Source organism: Castor canadensis, chromosome 18, assembly GCF_047511655.1.
Source record: "Castor canadensis chromosome 18, mCasCan1.hap1v2, whole genome shotgun sequence".
Classification (NCBI taxonomy): Eukaryota; Metazoa; Chordata; class Mammalia; order Rodentia; family Castoridae; genus Castor; species Castor canadensis.
Window position 1 is genome coordinate 12093346 of NC_133403.1, and position 17220 is coordinate 12110565.

Genomic DNA, 17220 nt, shown 5'->3' on the forward strand with positions numbered 1-17220 from the left:
AAATGCCATGTAAGTAGTCGGTATACTGGATTGTTTAGGAAATAGAAGAAAAAAGTCTGTACATGTTCTACACTGATGATTTTTCTAATATCTTGATGGGTGGGTGGTGAATCCAAGGATTAAGAACTCATGGATAGACAGTGTAAACCTAGTTGCTCAGTTCACAGACTTTGGGTTCATTCTTTGCCTCACACTCTCAGCCTCTCCCTCTGTCTCTTTAAATATCCTAATTGTACTGATTACAGAAAATGCTCAGGACTACTTCATAGAAATTATACTTTATCTTTACATTACTAGAATATTTGTGGTAGACATGCATTTCTAAATATTTCAACCCATAAACCCAGAACATTAACGGTAGCCACTAGCAAACTAAAATGGTGCAGTCAGTCTGGGACATCTTTGTTTGTTTTGAGACAGGTTTCTCACTATGCAGCCCAGGCTGGTCTCTAGTTCATGGTTCTCCTTCCTAAACTCCTGAGTGCTGGGATTACAATTGTATGCCACCATGCCCAGTCAGTATGGGATATTTTATCACCTCCAGAGAATCCCCTACAGGGCTGTCACCCACCCACCACATCTTCGGTGAGGTCAGCACACAGGCCTCTCTGCAGCCTCCCCTAGTCCTTCATAATGCACGTCCACCTGGCCAGCCTTTGTGCCCTTCAGATTTAGGGTTCAGCTATGACAACATGGGGATCTTTAACTCTGGTGAGAAACTGGTTTTCAAAGGAAGAACTTAGGTGAAGAAAATCTTTGACAAATATTTAAGTATCAAGAATTTTCAGAAATGAGAAGTCTTTGAATTGAAATGATCTGTGAACAAAACTTCTTCCTGTTGTCTGTAGATCTTCTGCTGGAGCTTGGCGGTTGCTCTACTACTGGAGGGATGACATGGTCAGGCTTGTTCAGTCCACAGGACAGGCCCACCTTCTGTCTGAGAAGGTTCTCATCCTACACCCTCACAGCGTTGTTCTGTTGTGTGTGGCGGGGGGCACAGTTAGGTAGAAAAACGTGCAAAACAGTCAGACCTTTTCAATCTGGGCCAGAAAAGAGCACCCAAATGCAGCTATGTCATTTCTACTTTCCTGCCAGCCTCTTCCCCAAGACATAAATCAAAGCTGCAGCAGAGCTTGGACAGAGAAGAGAAGCCAGAACCAGGCTGCCAACCAAGGAAAGACTGCTGTCTCAAGGGCTACCTCAGGGCTGGGAGATCTTGTTGTGGACATGAATACCATGTCCCCAAGGGTTTTGAATATGACAACTGATGGCATCTTAGCTCATAAACATTGTGTGAGGCAATATATCATTACTGAGTTACACATTATACAATGTATACATGTACTGAAATATCACATAGTGCCCCATAAAGATGTAAAAATTTTATGAGTCAATTTTAAAAAATGATAATTTAAAAATAGAGAAAAGCACCCAAAGAATTAAACAAGTAAGTTTTTTTTTCAAGAAAATAAGATTCATCAAAGGATTTTAAGTAAGCTAGTGAGACCAGAGTATTCAAACCAGGAAATCAAACAGATCCTCTGTTATTTGCTATTCACTGAGATGTGTGGTGTGAGAGTTCCAGGAAGCCTCCTCTCTGATTTCCTCATACTTCTGTCATCATTCTGTCCAAAGATGGCAGGAGAATCAACTGCCCAAACTCTATCAGGCAGCAAACAGGTTTAGTCCATTCTCCAGGATTTCTTCTCACTCCTCCTTCCTTCAGAAGCAGAATCCTGGTGGGAAGATTCTAGAAGTGTCAGCTAGAGTCAAAGGCTGGCTCAGGTATAAAGCCAGCCCTTCCACTGAGACAGAAAGTAGTGGAAACCATGCTTATGGGAAATGGTTAAATTGATGAACAGTGTTAAGATAGTTGCTCCCTCATTTTAATTTCTTTCCCTCAGATGGACATCTGAGGAAAGCCCCAAAGATAGACATCCTCTATTATTATTGTAGCCAACTAATTAGGTAATATTAAAATCAGATGACCAGAACATGAATTAGCAACAGGAGGCATACCTTTTCTGGTAAAGGAAATATTTATGTCTCCTTGCAAAATGTATCCTTTTTGGGCACTGGGTATCAGACAGAACAAGTTAGTTCTAATACAACTAAAGACTACAGAATGTGGCAGAACAGCCTCACAGTTGATTCTCCATCAGTCTCTTCCGAGGTTGATGTGCCTTCAGGAAGTCCCACCTGGAAATGTTCTATGGACTCTTTCAGATAAGTAATTCTAGTGATTATATTAAAACATCATAAATAAGTTGTTCAAATGACGGAATACTTGGATCATTTATTCAAGAAACAGGATAAGAAATAGTTTCTGGATCAGAAATGAGAACATGCTGAACTGTTTTATCATGTTTTTAGGGGGAAAAAACCCCCATAAAACTGAAAGTTAAATTTTGGGGGGGATACATGGGAAGGTGCCCATCAACTGGAATCAGAGTTGGAATTGCTGATGGGGGAAGGGTTTTTGTTTATTTGTTTTTGAGACAGAGTCTCACTATGTAGAATAGGTTAGCCTCAAACCTGAGTTCCTCCTGCCTCAGCTGCCAGAGTACTGGTGTTACCAAATTTGAGTCATTAGGTATGGGAGCCAGAGAGTTCTTGACCACATGGGAGAAATTGTTTAGGACAGCTGCAAAGGAGACTTAAATGGGAGTAGGGTTTATTAAGGTAAAGCAAAGCAGAGAAAAAGTGCACTCTCCACACTGGAGAGTGGGTAGGCTGGAGAGGGAGCTTGGCGCAAGAGGTTCCATCAATCTTTCATTGGAGATAGGAGTGGTCAATCCTGGAAAACTGGGTTATTGTGCCATTAACTTCCAGAGACCAGGTTATGTGTCATCAACTCCTCCCAGGGGAATTCATGGATTTGAAGGATCAGACTGGGACTGTCACTTTTTCAAGGCTGCGGGAGCTTCCAGTTGGCAAGACCTGGCTGATATGTTGCAAGTCATTCCTTCAACATCAGCAGTCCGAGGCTTCAGATTTCCTAACTCCTGCCTAACTCCTGAATCACTGTAAAGGCCTTCATCCCCTTTCCTGGGGGAATTACTGTTTTTGAGATAATGACATCAAATGAAGACAGGAAGAAGAGGGGCTGGCAGAGTGGCTCAAGTGTAGAGTGCCTGCCTAGCAAGCACGAAGTTTGAACTCAGGGGAAAAAAAGGGAAGAAGAAGGGTAAATAATGGGCGAATTATCCAGTCAGAGGAAAGGCATAGAGGCACAGGCACTTCTAGGCCCTATAACAGGAAGAGAGGCAGGTGTAGATCTAGAAAAAGGACCAGAGAAGAGGAGAGATGAAATGGGAAGAGGACACTGAGGTAAGACTTGTTGGTAATGGCAGATTCTGGGATTTATGCTAAGATGGGAAGTTACAGGATATTTTTTTGAACAAAGAGGTGGCACAATGTTATTTATATTTTAGGTTTCATTAAAGTAAAGCCTTCTGCCATTATATCTATCTATCTATTTTTTGCTAGCCCCTGCTGTGGTTTGAATGTGTCCATAAAGTTTCATGTGTTGAAAATTTAACCCCCAAAGTCCACATTAATGGTATTTAAGAGGATGAACTTTGAGAGGTGACTGAATCAGGAGGGTTCTGGCCTCATGAGTGGATTAATCTAGTCATGGATTAATGGGTTAATAGGTTATCATGGGAGTGGCTTTGTTATAAAAGTGAACTCCCTCTTAACTTACTTGCTCTATTTCACTATGCATTGCCCTCCCAGCATTTCATGACCCAGCAGGAAGACCCTCACCAGATGCTGAGCAGATGTTGGTGCTGTATTTTTGGACTTTCCAGCCTATGACAAAACTGTAAGAGGGCAGGCAGAGTGGCTCTGCCTAGCAAGTATGAAGCCCTAAGTTCAAACCCCAATACCACAAAAAAAAAAGCTCAAACTATAAGAAATAAACTTCTTTATAAATTACCTGTAATGTTCATTTATAGCAATAGAAAACAGACGAAGATGCCCTCTCTCTTATAGATTGAACATGTCCTTCCCAAATTTTTATGTTGAAGCCCTAACACCTAGTGTGGCTGTATCTCAATAGAGAATCTTTAGAAGGTAAACAAGCTTAAATGTGGTCATAAGGGTGGGACCCTAGTCTCATGGAGTTAGTGTCCTCATAAGAAGTGATATTGGAGAACTAGGAAAGGCCATGTGAAAACATAGTGAGAAGGCAGTTGTTTGAAAGCTGGGAAGAAACCCTTTACCAGAAACTGAATCACCTGCAACCTTGATCTTGGGACTTCTAGCCTCCAGAACTATGAGAAAATAAATTTTTGTTGTATAAGCCATCTAGTCTATGGTATTTTATTACAGCAGCTCAAACTAATACACCCTCTATCCCTCTCCTCTTCCTCAGGTACCCTAAATATACATATTATTGATCTTTCTTCCTTCCTTCCTTTCTTCCTTCTTTGCTTCCTTCCTTTTCTTTTCTTCTCCTCTCTCTCTTACTGGGGTTTGAACACAGAGTCTTGCACTTGTCAGCCAGGTGCTATACCACTTGAGCCACATTCCCAACTCTTTTTTCTTTATTTTTCAGATAGAGTCTCACATTTTGCCTGGGCCACCCCAAATCACTATGCTCCTATCCATGCTTCCCATGTAGCTGAGATGATAGGCATGAACCACTAAGACAAGTTTATTAGTTGAGGTGGGATCTTGCCAACTTTTGCCTGGGCTGGCTTTGAACCCTGATCCTCCTGATCTCTGGCTCCTGAGTAGCTAAGATTACAGGCGTGAGCCACCGGTGACTGGTCCTGTTGAGTTTCTTGAAGTTCTCCCACAGTTCACTGGTATTCTGCTTGTTTTCCTTTTTCAGTGGTTTAAAAAATCATTTTGGAGGGTTTCCATTGCTGACTTCCTTTTTGATAATCTTTTCCTCTACAATGTCTAATCCTTCATTAATCCCATTCAGTGTATTCATCTCAAACACTGTAATTTTTACTTGTAGAACACTTGAGACTTGATTAGGCACCATGGCTCAATCCTGTAATCCTAGCTACTTGGGAGGCTGACATAGGGAGAATAGCAGTTTGAGGACAGACCAGGCAAAAAAAAGTTCACAAGACCCCATCTCAACTAATGGCTAAGCATGGTGGTACATGTCTGTCATCCCAGCTATGCAGGGAAGCACAAATAGGATCAAAGTCCAGGCCTGCCAGGGGATAAAAATAACCAAATGCAAAAAGATTGATGGACTGGCTCAAGTGGTAGCAAAAAAAAAAAAAAAGAAAGGAAATTTGATTTTCCATGTTCTACTTAATGTTGTTTTAAAAATTATCATAGTAAAAAAAATTAAAAATAAAAATTATTATAGTAATTAACTCATTAGTTGTGCAAATCATGGTTTCAAGGTGACATTTCCATACATGAATGTATTGTACTTTAATTCTATCCACCCTCCATACTGCCCTCTTTTTTCTCTTCCCTGTTCTGTTTAGTACTCTTCCTTAATAGTTCTTCTATTTTCTTTTTTTTTTTTTTTTGTGGTACTTGAGTTTGAACTCAGGGCCTTACACTTGCTAGGTAGGCACTCTTACTGCTTGAACCACTCTGACATTCCTTTTTATGTTGGGTACTTTTGGGATACAGTCTCTTGAACTATTTACCTAGAACTGGTTTCAAACCACAATCCTCCTGATCTCTGCCTCCTCAGTAGCTAGGATTACAGGTGTGAGCCATTGGCACCTGGCTTTTTTTTTTTTTTTTTTTTTTTTTATAATGGCCATTCTGACTGGGGTGAGACAGACATTTAAGGTACTGGGGTTTGAATGCAGGATCTTGTGCTTGCTTAGCAAGTGCTCTACCATTTAAGCCAAGCCCACAGCCCTAGATGGAATCTGTGTCATTTTAATTTGCTTTTCTCTTGATAGCCAAAGATGTTGCACATTTTTTCCATGTATTTATTAGTCATTTGTAGTTCTTTTGAGAAGTGTCTGTTAAGACCTTTTGCAGTGCTTGGTTTTGAACCCAGGACCTTGTGCATGTTAGGCAAGTGCTCCACCACTAAGCCACATACCCAGCCCTTGCCCATTTATTGATTGGATTATTTGTACTTTCTTAATTTTTTTGAGTTTTTTTATGTATTCTGATTGTTAATCTTTTGTTAGATGAATAAACAGCAAATATTTTCTCTTATTCTGTAGGTTGTTTCTTCCCTCTGTTGACTTTTTTTGCTGTGTAGAAACTTTTTAATTTGATGTCATCCTATTTGTCAATCTCTTGCTTTTATATCCTGAAATACTGGAGCCCTAACCAGAAAAATACTGCTTGTGCCTATATCTTGATGTGTTTCCCCTGTTTACCTCTAGTAGGTTCAAAGTTTCAGGTCTTGCATTAAAGTCTTCGATCTATTTTGAGTTGATTTTAAAATTCTTTTTCTTTCTTTTTTGGTGATACTGGGGTTTGAACTCAGGGCTTTGTGCTGCTAGGCAGGCAGTCTTGAGCCATGCTCCCAACCCATTTTGCTTTTAGTTCTTTCTTGATTATGTTCATGAGTTTTTGCCCAGGACTGGCCTCAGACCACAAAACTTTTACCTATGCTCAGGTGTTTCCCACAATGTCTGGCTTGTTGACTGAGATTGGGTCTTGCTAACTTTTTTTCCTGGTTGGCCTTGAACCAAGATCCTTCTGATCACCTCCTGAGTAGCTGAGATTATAGGCATGTACCACTATGCCAGGGGCCTTAGTTGTTTTTTTATACAGGGTGAAAGACAGTGATCTAGTTGCATTCTTATATATGTGGATATCCTGCACCATTTGTTGAAGCAGCTTTCTTCACTGTGTTTTTGGCACTTTTATCTAGAACTGGTTGTGTGGATTTATTTCTGGGTTCACATATTCTATTCCATTGTTCATTTTTATGTCAATTCTATTCTGTTGGTCTGTTTTTATGTCAATACCATGCTGTGTGTCTTTGTTACTATGGTTCTGTGCTATATATATATATATATATATATATATATATATATATACACATATATATATATTTTTTAATGGTACTGGGGCTCAAACCCAGGGCCTCGTGCATGTCAGGCACACACTCAACTACTGAGTTACATCCCTAGCTGCTCTGTAGATTTTTTCTTTTTCTTTTTTTTGGTGGTACTGGGGCTTGAACTCAGGGCTTCATACTTACTAGGCAAGTGCTCTACCACTTGAGCTACCCCACCAGCCCCATAGTGCAAACTCTTAATGAGTCCTAAAACCACCAAGAGCTGAAACAAGCCCAGCCATGTAGACCTCATCACTGCCCTGCACCTACTGGAAAGCAAATCTATCACATGGTTCCACTGTTCTTTAAAGTCATAGCATTCCACACTTCGATGGCTTTTGGTACTTGGTTCTCAACCACCAACGTCAATCCGGGAAGGTTTATGGGTGTTCTCAGTTGGGACATCCTTTGCTCTGTGTTAATATCCACTGCTATTGCCAACAAATGATACTTCTATTCAAGCACTGTTATTCCTCACCAATGCCTCCTCTTCAACCCTCTAAAGTAACTACGCCCAAGGAAACAAAGAGCATCCTGTTTTAGAAGCAACTTGTAGTGCTATAGTTTAAATGAATGTGACCTTCCAAAACTGCTAAGTATAGAACATACGTATGTATAGTGTTAAGAAGTGGAGTTTTCGGGGGAGTTATGAATGGGATTAGTGTTTTTAAAAATGAGGTGGAAGAGAACGCCCTGGTCTCTTTCATCCCTTCTGCCCTTCCACTACATGTTTTCTCCAGAGGATGAAGCAACAAGATGGCATTTTGGAAGCAGAAAGTCAGCCCTCGTAAGACCCCAAATATGCCAGCTCCAGAATCTTGAACATCTCAGCCTTCAGAACTTTGGGAAATAAACTGATATTATTTATAAACAATCCAATCCGTGGAATTTTGTTATTTCAGAAAGAATGGCCATCTTGTTTTTTCCTTTGACTTCCTTTACCCAGCTAGCTAATAATGTAACAAGTACTTAAACTGCTTTTGTGAAAAGTACTGACTCCTGGGCAGTCTTTCTGCAGGAGAAAGACTGCGTTCCTACTTCCATTTTCTCTGTGTTTTTGCTCTAAGCCATTCCCTTTGCAGTCATTTTGCAATCAGCTTGAGTTCCAGGAAAGACAGAACTGACAACATCTTTATGACAAAGGACTGAAACTACCCCCTAAGGAATAGCAGACCCTTGCAGGATAGACCAGCACCACCCGCCCCCCCCCCCAGCCCCACAAGCGCAATTACACTATAATGATGAGGCTGCACCCTGGAGCAGGAATATCACCTCATGAGAACCAGATTGCTCCCCTGAAGTGAAATCTTCCACCACCCTTGAAGAACCAGAACTGAGATAACGAGGCTACACTTGGACCAGGACTATTTAACTACGCTTACCTTTCTTCCCTTGCCCCAATTATTCCTGTTTAAACCTAAGGCTCATGTCTACACCCAGAAAGATGTGAAGTGCTTACTTTGCCTCCCTCAGTGGCATGTGGGCGATGTAATGAATCTCCTTTCTGTGCCCTTCACCATTACTGTCTATTTGGAGTATAGGGCAAATGGCTGGACCTGACATGAAATTCCAGGAGTTTGGCCCTGGGGCCTAAAACTCTGGTTTCAGTAATAATTGTTATCCTGCGTTTGACCATCCATGTCTGGGCACTCTGGTGCATGCTTTACATACATTAGTCCCAACTGTGCATATCACAACCTCTATTTCTCAGCTGAAGAACTAAGAACTGGAGTGATGATGTCCTGCCCTTGCTCTTCTTCGCTGGATAACCTGCTCATTTGGCTCAATTTTCTCAAATCCAAAGGTGCTGTCTTCCCATCCTGAGGACTATTCCTGTAACTTGGTCTGTGTCAAAGGATGCTGGAACAAGGTTTATCTCACGAAAGTAAGAGAGATCTTTTCCTAATTTTACTTTTCAGGGACATCCTATCTCTGCATTTTTTTCCTCTCACAAATGTTAAAGTGTGCTCCACAAGCTGATGGCCCCCCCCTCTTTTTTGTGGGACTGGGGTTTGAACTCAGGTTTCACACTTACAAAGCAGGCATTCTACTGCTTGAGCTGTACCTCAGGTCCCTTTTGCTCATTTATTTGGAGATGGGGGGGGCGTCTCACAAACTACTTGCCTGGGCTAGTCTTGAATGTAATCCTCCTGATCTCAGGCTCTCAAATAGCTAGGATTACAAGACTGAGCCACTGGAACCCAACACCCATTTCTTTTTAATGAGGCATAGGGTAGGTGGCTGGAAGGGATCAACAAAAGAAAGAATAACTGCTATGGGAAGAAAATGGAGAAGGGCCTAACTGCTGTGTGTGGCAAGATAGTGTAAGGGGACCAGTGTGAGGGGAAATAAAAATGGCAGAAATGTCTCTAGGAACAAATGGCAGAAATAACCCTGGGGATGTAAAGGGACAAATGTCAGAAGTTTTAGATAAAGGAGATAGGAAGGCATACTTAAAAGCAAAACATTTAGGGAAACTGAGAAACCAGCTTTGCACACAGGGGCTGAGGCAAAGTAGTTTCTCTTCCTAGATAAGGAAAACAAGATAAACTGTTCCTAAAGGAAGACATCTAAAAGGATGAGATATAGACGCCTAAAAGGAGAGTAACATAGCAAACTTCCCCAAGATAAAAGGGTCTCACCAGAATAATGGGAGGTAGTTATAAAATGTAGGTGATAAGTTTCAAGGACAGCAGGAAGTAAAGAGACCCTCTTGGAATCTCCTATCCTGATAGGAATGGGGTGGTGGCAGGCGGATGGTCAGGTTCAGCAAGTTAATCAAACAGCCAATTGTAGCTACAGCTTCAAAGGAGAGTGGGCAACAAGTAGAGTGGTGCCCAAAGTCAGGTCCCTATTTAATCTCATGAACTTCAGCCATCCTTTGATTTAGCTCTTTAATTCCCACCCGTCAGAGTGCTCTCCTATCTTTTCAATAAACTCTATGCTTGATCTCCTGTCAACTCCTGGTCTGTGGCATAAACTTGCTTTAACTCTTAACTGCTTGTCCAGTGCCTTCAATCAGCTGCGCCAGGACACAAACTCGGGGAACAATCCAGTTTGGTGTCAACAGGCCATTCACCAATGACACAGCATGAATGTCAGTGAGTAGCACCAAGTGAGGAGCCTCCAAAGAACTAGTAAGATTGGACTTGCTCATACTCAGGGCAAAGTGCAAAGGGAGTCCTATCCCCAGGTCTTGGTTTGTGACCTTTGGCTCAGGTGCTTCTCTGGGAGGCTGTATTACAAGATGGGGCAGTCCAGGGCAGGACACAGTAGCATGGGAGAAGCAGTGGCTGGCACACAAGCAGCCTTACTGTTCTCTGAGCAGTTCAGTAATCTGCTTGGTGACCATAGCCTGACATTTCCTTCACTTTTGGATAAATTGTCTTATTCTCAACTCCCAAGTTTCACATTCATCTGCTTCTACCACCTAAGAGCTCCCTAGGACCTGGCACAGGCCTGTCTACTATTAGGACCCCAAATCCAAGGCATCTCACTGGTTCTGAGGTGGTTTACTACCTCCTTAACAAAGGAAAATGGTCATATGGCAAGAAGTGATTCTCTCATTAGTAGGACCACTTAAGGATGTTCTCTATATACATTTTTTATAATATGGGAAAACATACACCACTTAGATGCTGTTGAGCTCAGAAGAAAATGACAACAGGACATGCTCAGAGAATTATTTGGTGGTAGTGGGCAGTTGAACTCAGGGCCTCATGCTTGCTTGATAGGGACTCTACCTCTATCCCTCATGCTCCCCTAGTCCTTGATGCTTTGGTTTTTTTCTTCTTTATTCACATATTCATATGTGCATACATTGTTTAGGTCCTTCCCCCTATCCCCTCCCTCTTCCCTCTGCTTTGGTTATTTTTAAAATAACCTGAGTTGGCCTAGACCACAACCCTAATGATGATCCCCACATACCTGGGATGCCAGGTATGTGTGACCACATCAAGCTGTTATTGGCCGAGATGAAATTTCTTGAAATTTTTGCCTGTGCTGGGCCACCTTTCCAATCTCCAGATCTCTGCCTCCCAAGTTGCTAGGACTACAGGCTAGAACAACTTGCCCTGCAGGATGTAATATTTTTTATCTAAGAAAATGCGGAAATGTTAAATATGATCTAAGTATGCTAAGCAAGCGCTCCTTCACTGAGCTACATCCCCAGCCCAATTTCAAAGTCTTTAGCTGGCCTCTAGCTAAATTCAGGAAGGGGCTGTACCTGGCAGGATGGCATGCATGGGTTGGTGAGGTCCAAGGAAGAGCAGAGGCTCCAGCTCATCTGTAGGCTGAACAGCTCCTTCCAATACTGTTACCAGAATCTAAGGTTTCTACTGATCATTACCGAAAATCTGGGAGACAGACATTAATAGAAGGAATTAAGATTTATTCAAGGCCAACCCTCAGGAAAATAAAGTAGATTTTTCTGTCTCAAATCTCCATCTTCCGGGAGCCTACAGGTGCAAAGAGCTTTCAAGGAACACAAGGAGGTTACAGTGAAACTGGGCAGGAAATCCCAGTGTTGGCTGGGGTCTTTTCAGAACACAGGTTCCTCCCTCTTCTTCTCAAATTTGATCTGGATTTTGGATTGACTTCCTGGAGCCAGCATCTGTATTTTCTTTTCAGACAAAAGCCAGTGCTTTTCTGCAAATACATACATATGAGCAGGGGTGGAGGGGCAGTTAACAAAGCCCTTGTTTTTAAAATTTAGAATACCTTGTGAAAAGATTAGGGAAAGAATTAGGGAAGACTGGGAAGAAAGAAAAAGTAATAGTTTCCACCTGCTCTGTTACAGTGCTAGGGGATGACCTGTGCACACTGAAGCACTACACAGCAAAAGGCCAGGGACCCAGTCGATGCATCTATCAGAGAACAGGGAAATGAGTAAAGGTCTCATTTGGGTTAGCTGTTCCAGCCCCTCTAAAGAACACTTCTTGAGGTGCTCCTGCTATTGGTACTTAGCATCATGCCCTGAGAATGCAACTTGTGTGCCCTGACCCACTGACCAGCCACAGAAATAAGCAAGGAAGCAAAAGAAGTCCTAGAGACTACGGCGTGAATGATAAATGGTGCCATGAGATCTTGAGGCTGAACCTCATCCAGCTTACACTGTGTAAACCTCTTGAGTGCACAGTGCCTTCAAGAATGACATTCCTGTGGACTAAACTACAGAACAGGTTCATGTATCACAGTATAGGTTTACATTAAGGTTACTTTTATTTCTGGCCATTTCTTTACAGTCATCCATGCAGGGACAATTCCCACATGTAACTTCCAAGCCTAAGTCCCTTCTAGAAATTCAGATTCATATTTCTATTTCTGTAAGATGCATCTCCTCAAAGATCCCAACAACTCCCCAAGTCAACATCTGTCCCCCACCCCTGATCACCTTTTTTCTTGTCCTGCTTAGTCTTGGCTTCTGTGTTCTTTCTAGGTACATTTACATTCTAAGCTTCAGTGTCCACATGCCCAGAATAAAGCTGATGATGTGTGTTGGCAGGAATCACACATCCTGGCACAGGATAGACTCTGGATCATAGAAGGTCCTGTCACCACAGTGAGGACAGGGGTTGGTACTAAGCCAGACCATGTTGTGCCGCCCCAATTTGTGTAGCATTTGCATCAGCCTGGCATGCAGGTAGGCAAGCCTCTCCAGGTGGAGAGTACCTCCAACATCTTCATAACTCTCCAGTGGGGCAGGATACAGCACACGGCTTAGCTTGATCAGCCCAATGGTATGGTGCAGGAGGTTCTCCAGCACAGCCATGGAGATGGGGTTCCCACAGAAGCTGAACATAATGAGCTGGGAGCAGTGGCTCAGGGCAGGCAGAATGGCAGTGAGGTGGGGGTCCGTGATCCCACACTCATCTACGCTCAGGTCCTGGAGGGTGGCAGAAGTTTTCTCCAGTAGAACTTGGAGAGGCTCAGGACTTACATTATTCAGGCTGACCCCACTTAGATCCAGGTTTATTAGTTGACCGATGTTGGGGCACTGGGATAGATGCATCAGGTCTGATTCCAAAAGCAGGCAGTTGGTGATTGAGAGGGTCTTCAAGGGGCTCATCAAGCACCTGGGCAGAGACAGACAGTTAGTACTAGGGAATGGTGGTGGTGAATAGTAGTAGGAGGACCCATGCCTCAAGGGGGGAAGAGCCAAAAACCCAAAGCTTTCCTGATGATCCACCTCCAAGATGCCACTATGGAAAGGGCATCCTTACATTGTTAGAGATAGTAGTCCTATCTCTACTTCCTATTTTACTGTATGACTGGGTTCAAGTGAAATGAAATCTCAAATGTTTCCTTTGCTTATCTGCTGAGCAGAGTAAAACACACATCTCTTATGTGTTATGAGCACAAAAGAAGACGACAATAGGATATGCTCAGAAAAGAGCCTGGGTCAAGCCAGGCACTGGTGGTGGCTCACGCCTGTAATCCTAGCTACTCAAGAGGTAACAGATTAGAAGGATCGAGGTTCAAAGCCAGCCGGGGCAAACAGTTCACAAGACCCTATCTTGAAAAAAACCATCACAAAAAAGGGGCTGGTGGAGTGGCTCAAGGTGTAGGCCCTGAGTTCAAACCCCAATACCACAAGAAAACAAAACAAAACAAAAACCTGAGCCCATGTCTGAAGCAAGGAAGGGCATCAGTGCATCAGTAAATTTTAATTTCAGAAACACAAATGAAAATGCTTTCAAATTAACAAAAAAACAGGAGAAATTAATTTAAGAAGAAAAGATTTTCAACTTAGGCTTATTCCAGCCACTGCATGGGCCCTAGTCATCTGTGTCTCTGTTCCCTATGAGACTTCTGGGAAACATTTATGAAGGACAAACTTGGGCAATGTCAGCAGCATCCTAAGGGGGCTGCCAAGCTGCAGAGGTATGTTTAAAATTCCTCACTCCTGCTACTTCTCATCTCCAGAATCAGGCATTTCCCACATATTCACTGACTTGGAGTTCAAAACAGCCCTATCTGGACAGGAAATATGAATTAAGTTTGAAGTGAGAGGCTCAGGCTGAGAAAGCTGGTTAAGTCCAAAGCTCACTATCTAATGGGTTTTCCCTTCAATGCCCTCTTCACCTAGTTATTTTTAGTCATCTCAACTTAGACTCAGTTCCTAAGGAAGAACTGCCAAAGCCAACCTCCCCAAACCCAAATCCCTCATTAAATAGTCTCTTTTCAAGGAGTCACTGTCAACAGCATCTACTATAGTCTGTAACTCTGAATATGGTCCATCCCTCCCAAAATTCAGGTTGAAATTTAATGTCTATTATGATATCTTAAGAGGTAGGATCAGGTGGGACCTTTAAGAGATAATCAGAGCTGTGTGTCCAGGAATGGATTAATCCAATCATGCAATCAATGATTCAATGGGCTGTCTCAAGAATGGGTCCACTAAAATTTGGTTTGCCTAGATTTCTCCCTTTCTTTTTGTTTTGACATATGGTCTCACTGTGTATTTCAGGCTGGCCTCAAAGTCAAGAGCCTCCTGCCTTTACCTCAGTCTCCCTAATGCTGAGATTATGGACTTGCACCACCACAACCCATGTAGGTCTCTTGCTATAACACCCTGTTCTGCTTTGGGACGTGCCCAGAAGGAAGGCTATCACTGGATGCAGACTCTTGGCCTTGGACCAGAACTGTAGGCCAAAATAAATAATCTCATCTCTTTATAACTTACCCAGTCTGTGCTACTGTATTATTAGCAACAGAAAATGAACTAAGACAACCTCCAACTTTTTTTTGGATAGTTAAATGATACCATATTTGGGAACGAGACAATGTGTGGACTTCTAGGGACTTACTCACTCTTGCATTGTTTGTGGTTGGCACAGACCAGATGCCAATTATTGTTCCTGAAATAAAGAGGCTTTCTCATATCCACAGAACAATCTCACCATCCCTCACCTTAGCATGTGGTGTAGGCGGCCTTCAAGGAAGGAGATAGAGTCCAAATGTAGCTCCTGAAGATGATGTAGATTAAGGAACTGAGAGCTGAACTGCCTGACACATTGCTTCTCCTTCTCCAGGGAAGTGTCAGGAGATGTGTGGGTGTGGGATAGGAGGAGCCTACGCAGATTACCCATCCGGCCCAGGTAAGGAGCAAAGTTTTCCAGGATGGACAGTTTCCAGGTACAGTTCACTTCTAAATCCTGAACAGAGTTCAGCTGCAACATTTCCAGTATCATATTAATATTTTGCAAGGGTATTGATAAAATCCTTAGCTTCTTGCAGCATAGGTGTAGTAAACCTTCCTTCTGCTTGACCTTCCCAATGAGGGAGGTAAGCAATTCATCATGGCTGCCTTTCTTGAGGCACAGGTCTATCAGCACCTTCATGGGAGCCAAGGGCTCTTTTGCCAACATCTTGGAACCATCTACTTTTTGCTTCTTTGTGAATTGGCTGGCCTCAGTTTCCATTGATGAGCACAGACCAGCCCTGGTTCCAGACCATATGCTCCAGAAGTCCTGATGAGCATTCTTACGTAAATCTAGTACTTGCAGTTTCCACCTCCTGTGCAAAAGAAGTAATTAACTCAAAATAAGAGGAGGAGTCTCAGAATGCAGGTGAAGAGCAAATGTCTGACTTGAACTTGTTCTCCAAACCCCACACATCAGCTGCCCTCTTCCTTACTGGAATCCTGCTTTTCCTCTGATCCTTCTCTTAGAAGGATCTCTTTCCCCTGAGGTCCTTGCTAGTACCCATGCTCCCACCCCCAACTTTGTGGCACTGGGATTAAATCTAGGGTCTTGCAAGTGCTAGGCAAGTACTCTACCACCAATCCATATTCCCAGCCTCTACTTCTCGTACCTTTAACTGCCACTAGGAATGAGTGGATACACATTCCTTCACTATCTGTCTGGTGGGCCATTTCCAGAGACACCCCAGCAATGGCTTCTTCACTGTCACTACCCAAAGACCCTGCTGCTCTCCATGCTCCTGACCCTAGCCATGTCTTGCTCAGACTCCTAGGGCCTCCCAGGCTTCTGGGTCACCCTCACCTTGGGCGAACATCTAGAGCAAGTAGTGCATCAAACCCACTGAGTGCAGCTTGAAAGATCTCCTGATGAGGCTGCCATTCCTTCATCAGGGCCCCCAGAGGGAGGCAGGCGAAAGGCCAGGCCTGCACCATTGCCTTTAGGGCCTTGCTGTGTTTTCCAGCACAGGCCGCTGTGAACAGAGGCGGGAAGAGCTCCACGGGCAGCTCCTCGAGAGCAGCGATGGCCAAGGCCTCGTTCTTCAGCAGGCTCTGTCCAGCCAGCTCCAGCAGTCTTGGTGGGTCACACAGGCTCATCCTGATGAATCTGCTCCAAAAGAAATCCTGAGGAAACATGCAGGCAACAAGGCATCTTTCTCAGGTTAAGCATGAACAACTTTATCTTTTCCCACCCTTCAAGGGACCAACTCAGGACCTAGGTCACTGCTCTGACAACAGCTGAGGAGTACATGGTTTATACAAAATCTGTTCTGTACTTAATGGCAGCAAAACCACAGCCGTATCTCTGTAAGCACCAGGATGAGCATCTGGCCTAATACAGAGGAGGCAGCAAGATGACCAATGGACTCATGCATATCCACTCACAGCTCCATTTAATTCTAGCCCCCTTGGGGAAGTGAGTACAAAGGATATTGAAGCTGACTTGGCCTTTTTGGGGGATAAGTTTAAGAGTATAATCATTTGAAATACTTGGTACCAAAAGTGGGATTCCAAATGTTTCTGGATGTTGCAGTATTTGCTTATTCATAATAAGATATCTTGGGAATGGGACCCAAATATAAACACAAAACTCATATTAATATGCATCACCTCATAGGCTTATCATTAACTTGTGATGACAACACTTAAAAATCTACTCTTATCAATTTTGAGGTACACACTGCTATTAACTATAGTAACCATGCTGTACCCTAGGGATCTTTTAATAAGCCTTCACTAGCCAGGTCCCAGTGGCTCATGTCTATAATCCTAGCTACTCAAGAGGCAGAGATCAGGAGGACTCAAAAGCCAGTCCTGGGCAAATAGTTCACAAGACCCTATCTCGAAAAAACCCATCATGATAAAAAAAAAAAGGGCTGGTGGAATGCCTCATGATTCCTGAGTTCAAACCCCAATACTGCAAACAAACAAACAAAAAAGCCTTCACTCCAATAAAAAACAGAAGGAAAGTAAATACGGAAAAAAGAAAAAGAAAATAAAAAAG

General features: G+C 42.9%; 1 protein-coding gene across 1 annotated transcript; it reads right to left on the bottom strand.

The window, feature by feature from the left end:
- Window positions 1-12252: 12252 nt before the first annotated feature.
- Window positions 12253-16313, bottom strand: LOC109684465 (melanoma antigen preferentially expressed in tumors-like). Its single transcript, XM_020160867.2, has 3 exons — window positions 16021-16313; window positions 14927-15532; window positions 12253-13089 (listed from the first exon to the last, which is right to left on the bottom strand). The coding sequence occupies exons 1-3, from the start codon at window positions 16311-16313 to the stop codon at window positions 12522-12524; spliced, it is 1467 nt and encodes a 488-aa protein (XP_020016456.1). The 3' UTR covers window positions 12253-12521.
- Window positions 16314-17220: the final 907 nt, after the last annotated feature.

Coding starts and splice junctions, on each gene's coding strand:
- LOC109684465 (XM_020160867.2), bottom strand. CDS start 16,313: ATGAGCCTGTGTGACCCACCAAGACTGCTGGAGCTGGCTGGACAGAGC. Junction 15,533..16,020: donor GCTCTAGATGTTCGCCCAAG/GTGAGGGTGACC, acceptor TCTTTTGCACAG/GAGGTGGAAACTGCAAGTAC. Junction 13,090..14,926: donor CGCCTACACCACATGCTAAG/GTGAGGGATGGT, acceptor GTCTCTGCCCAG/GTGCTTGATGAGCCCCTTGA.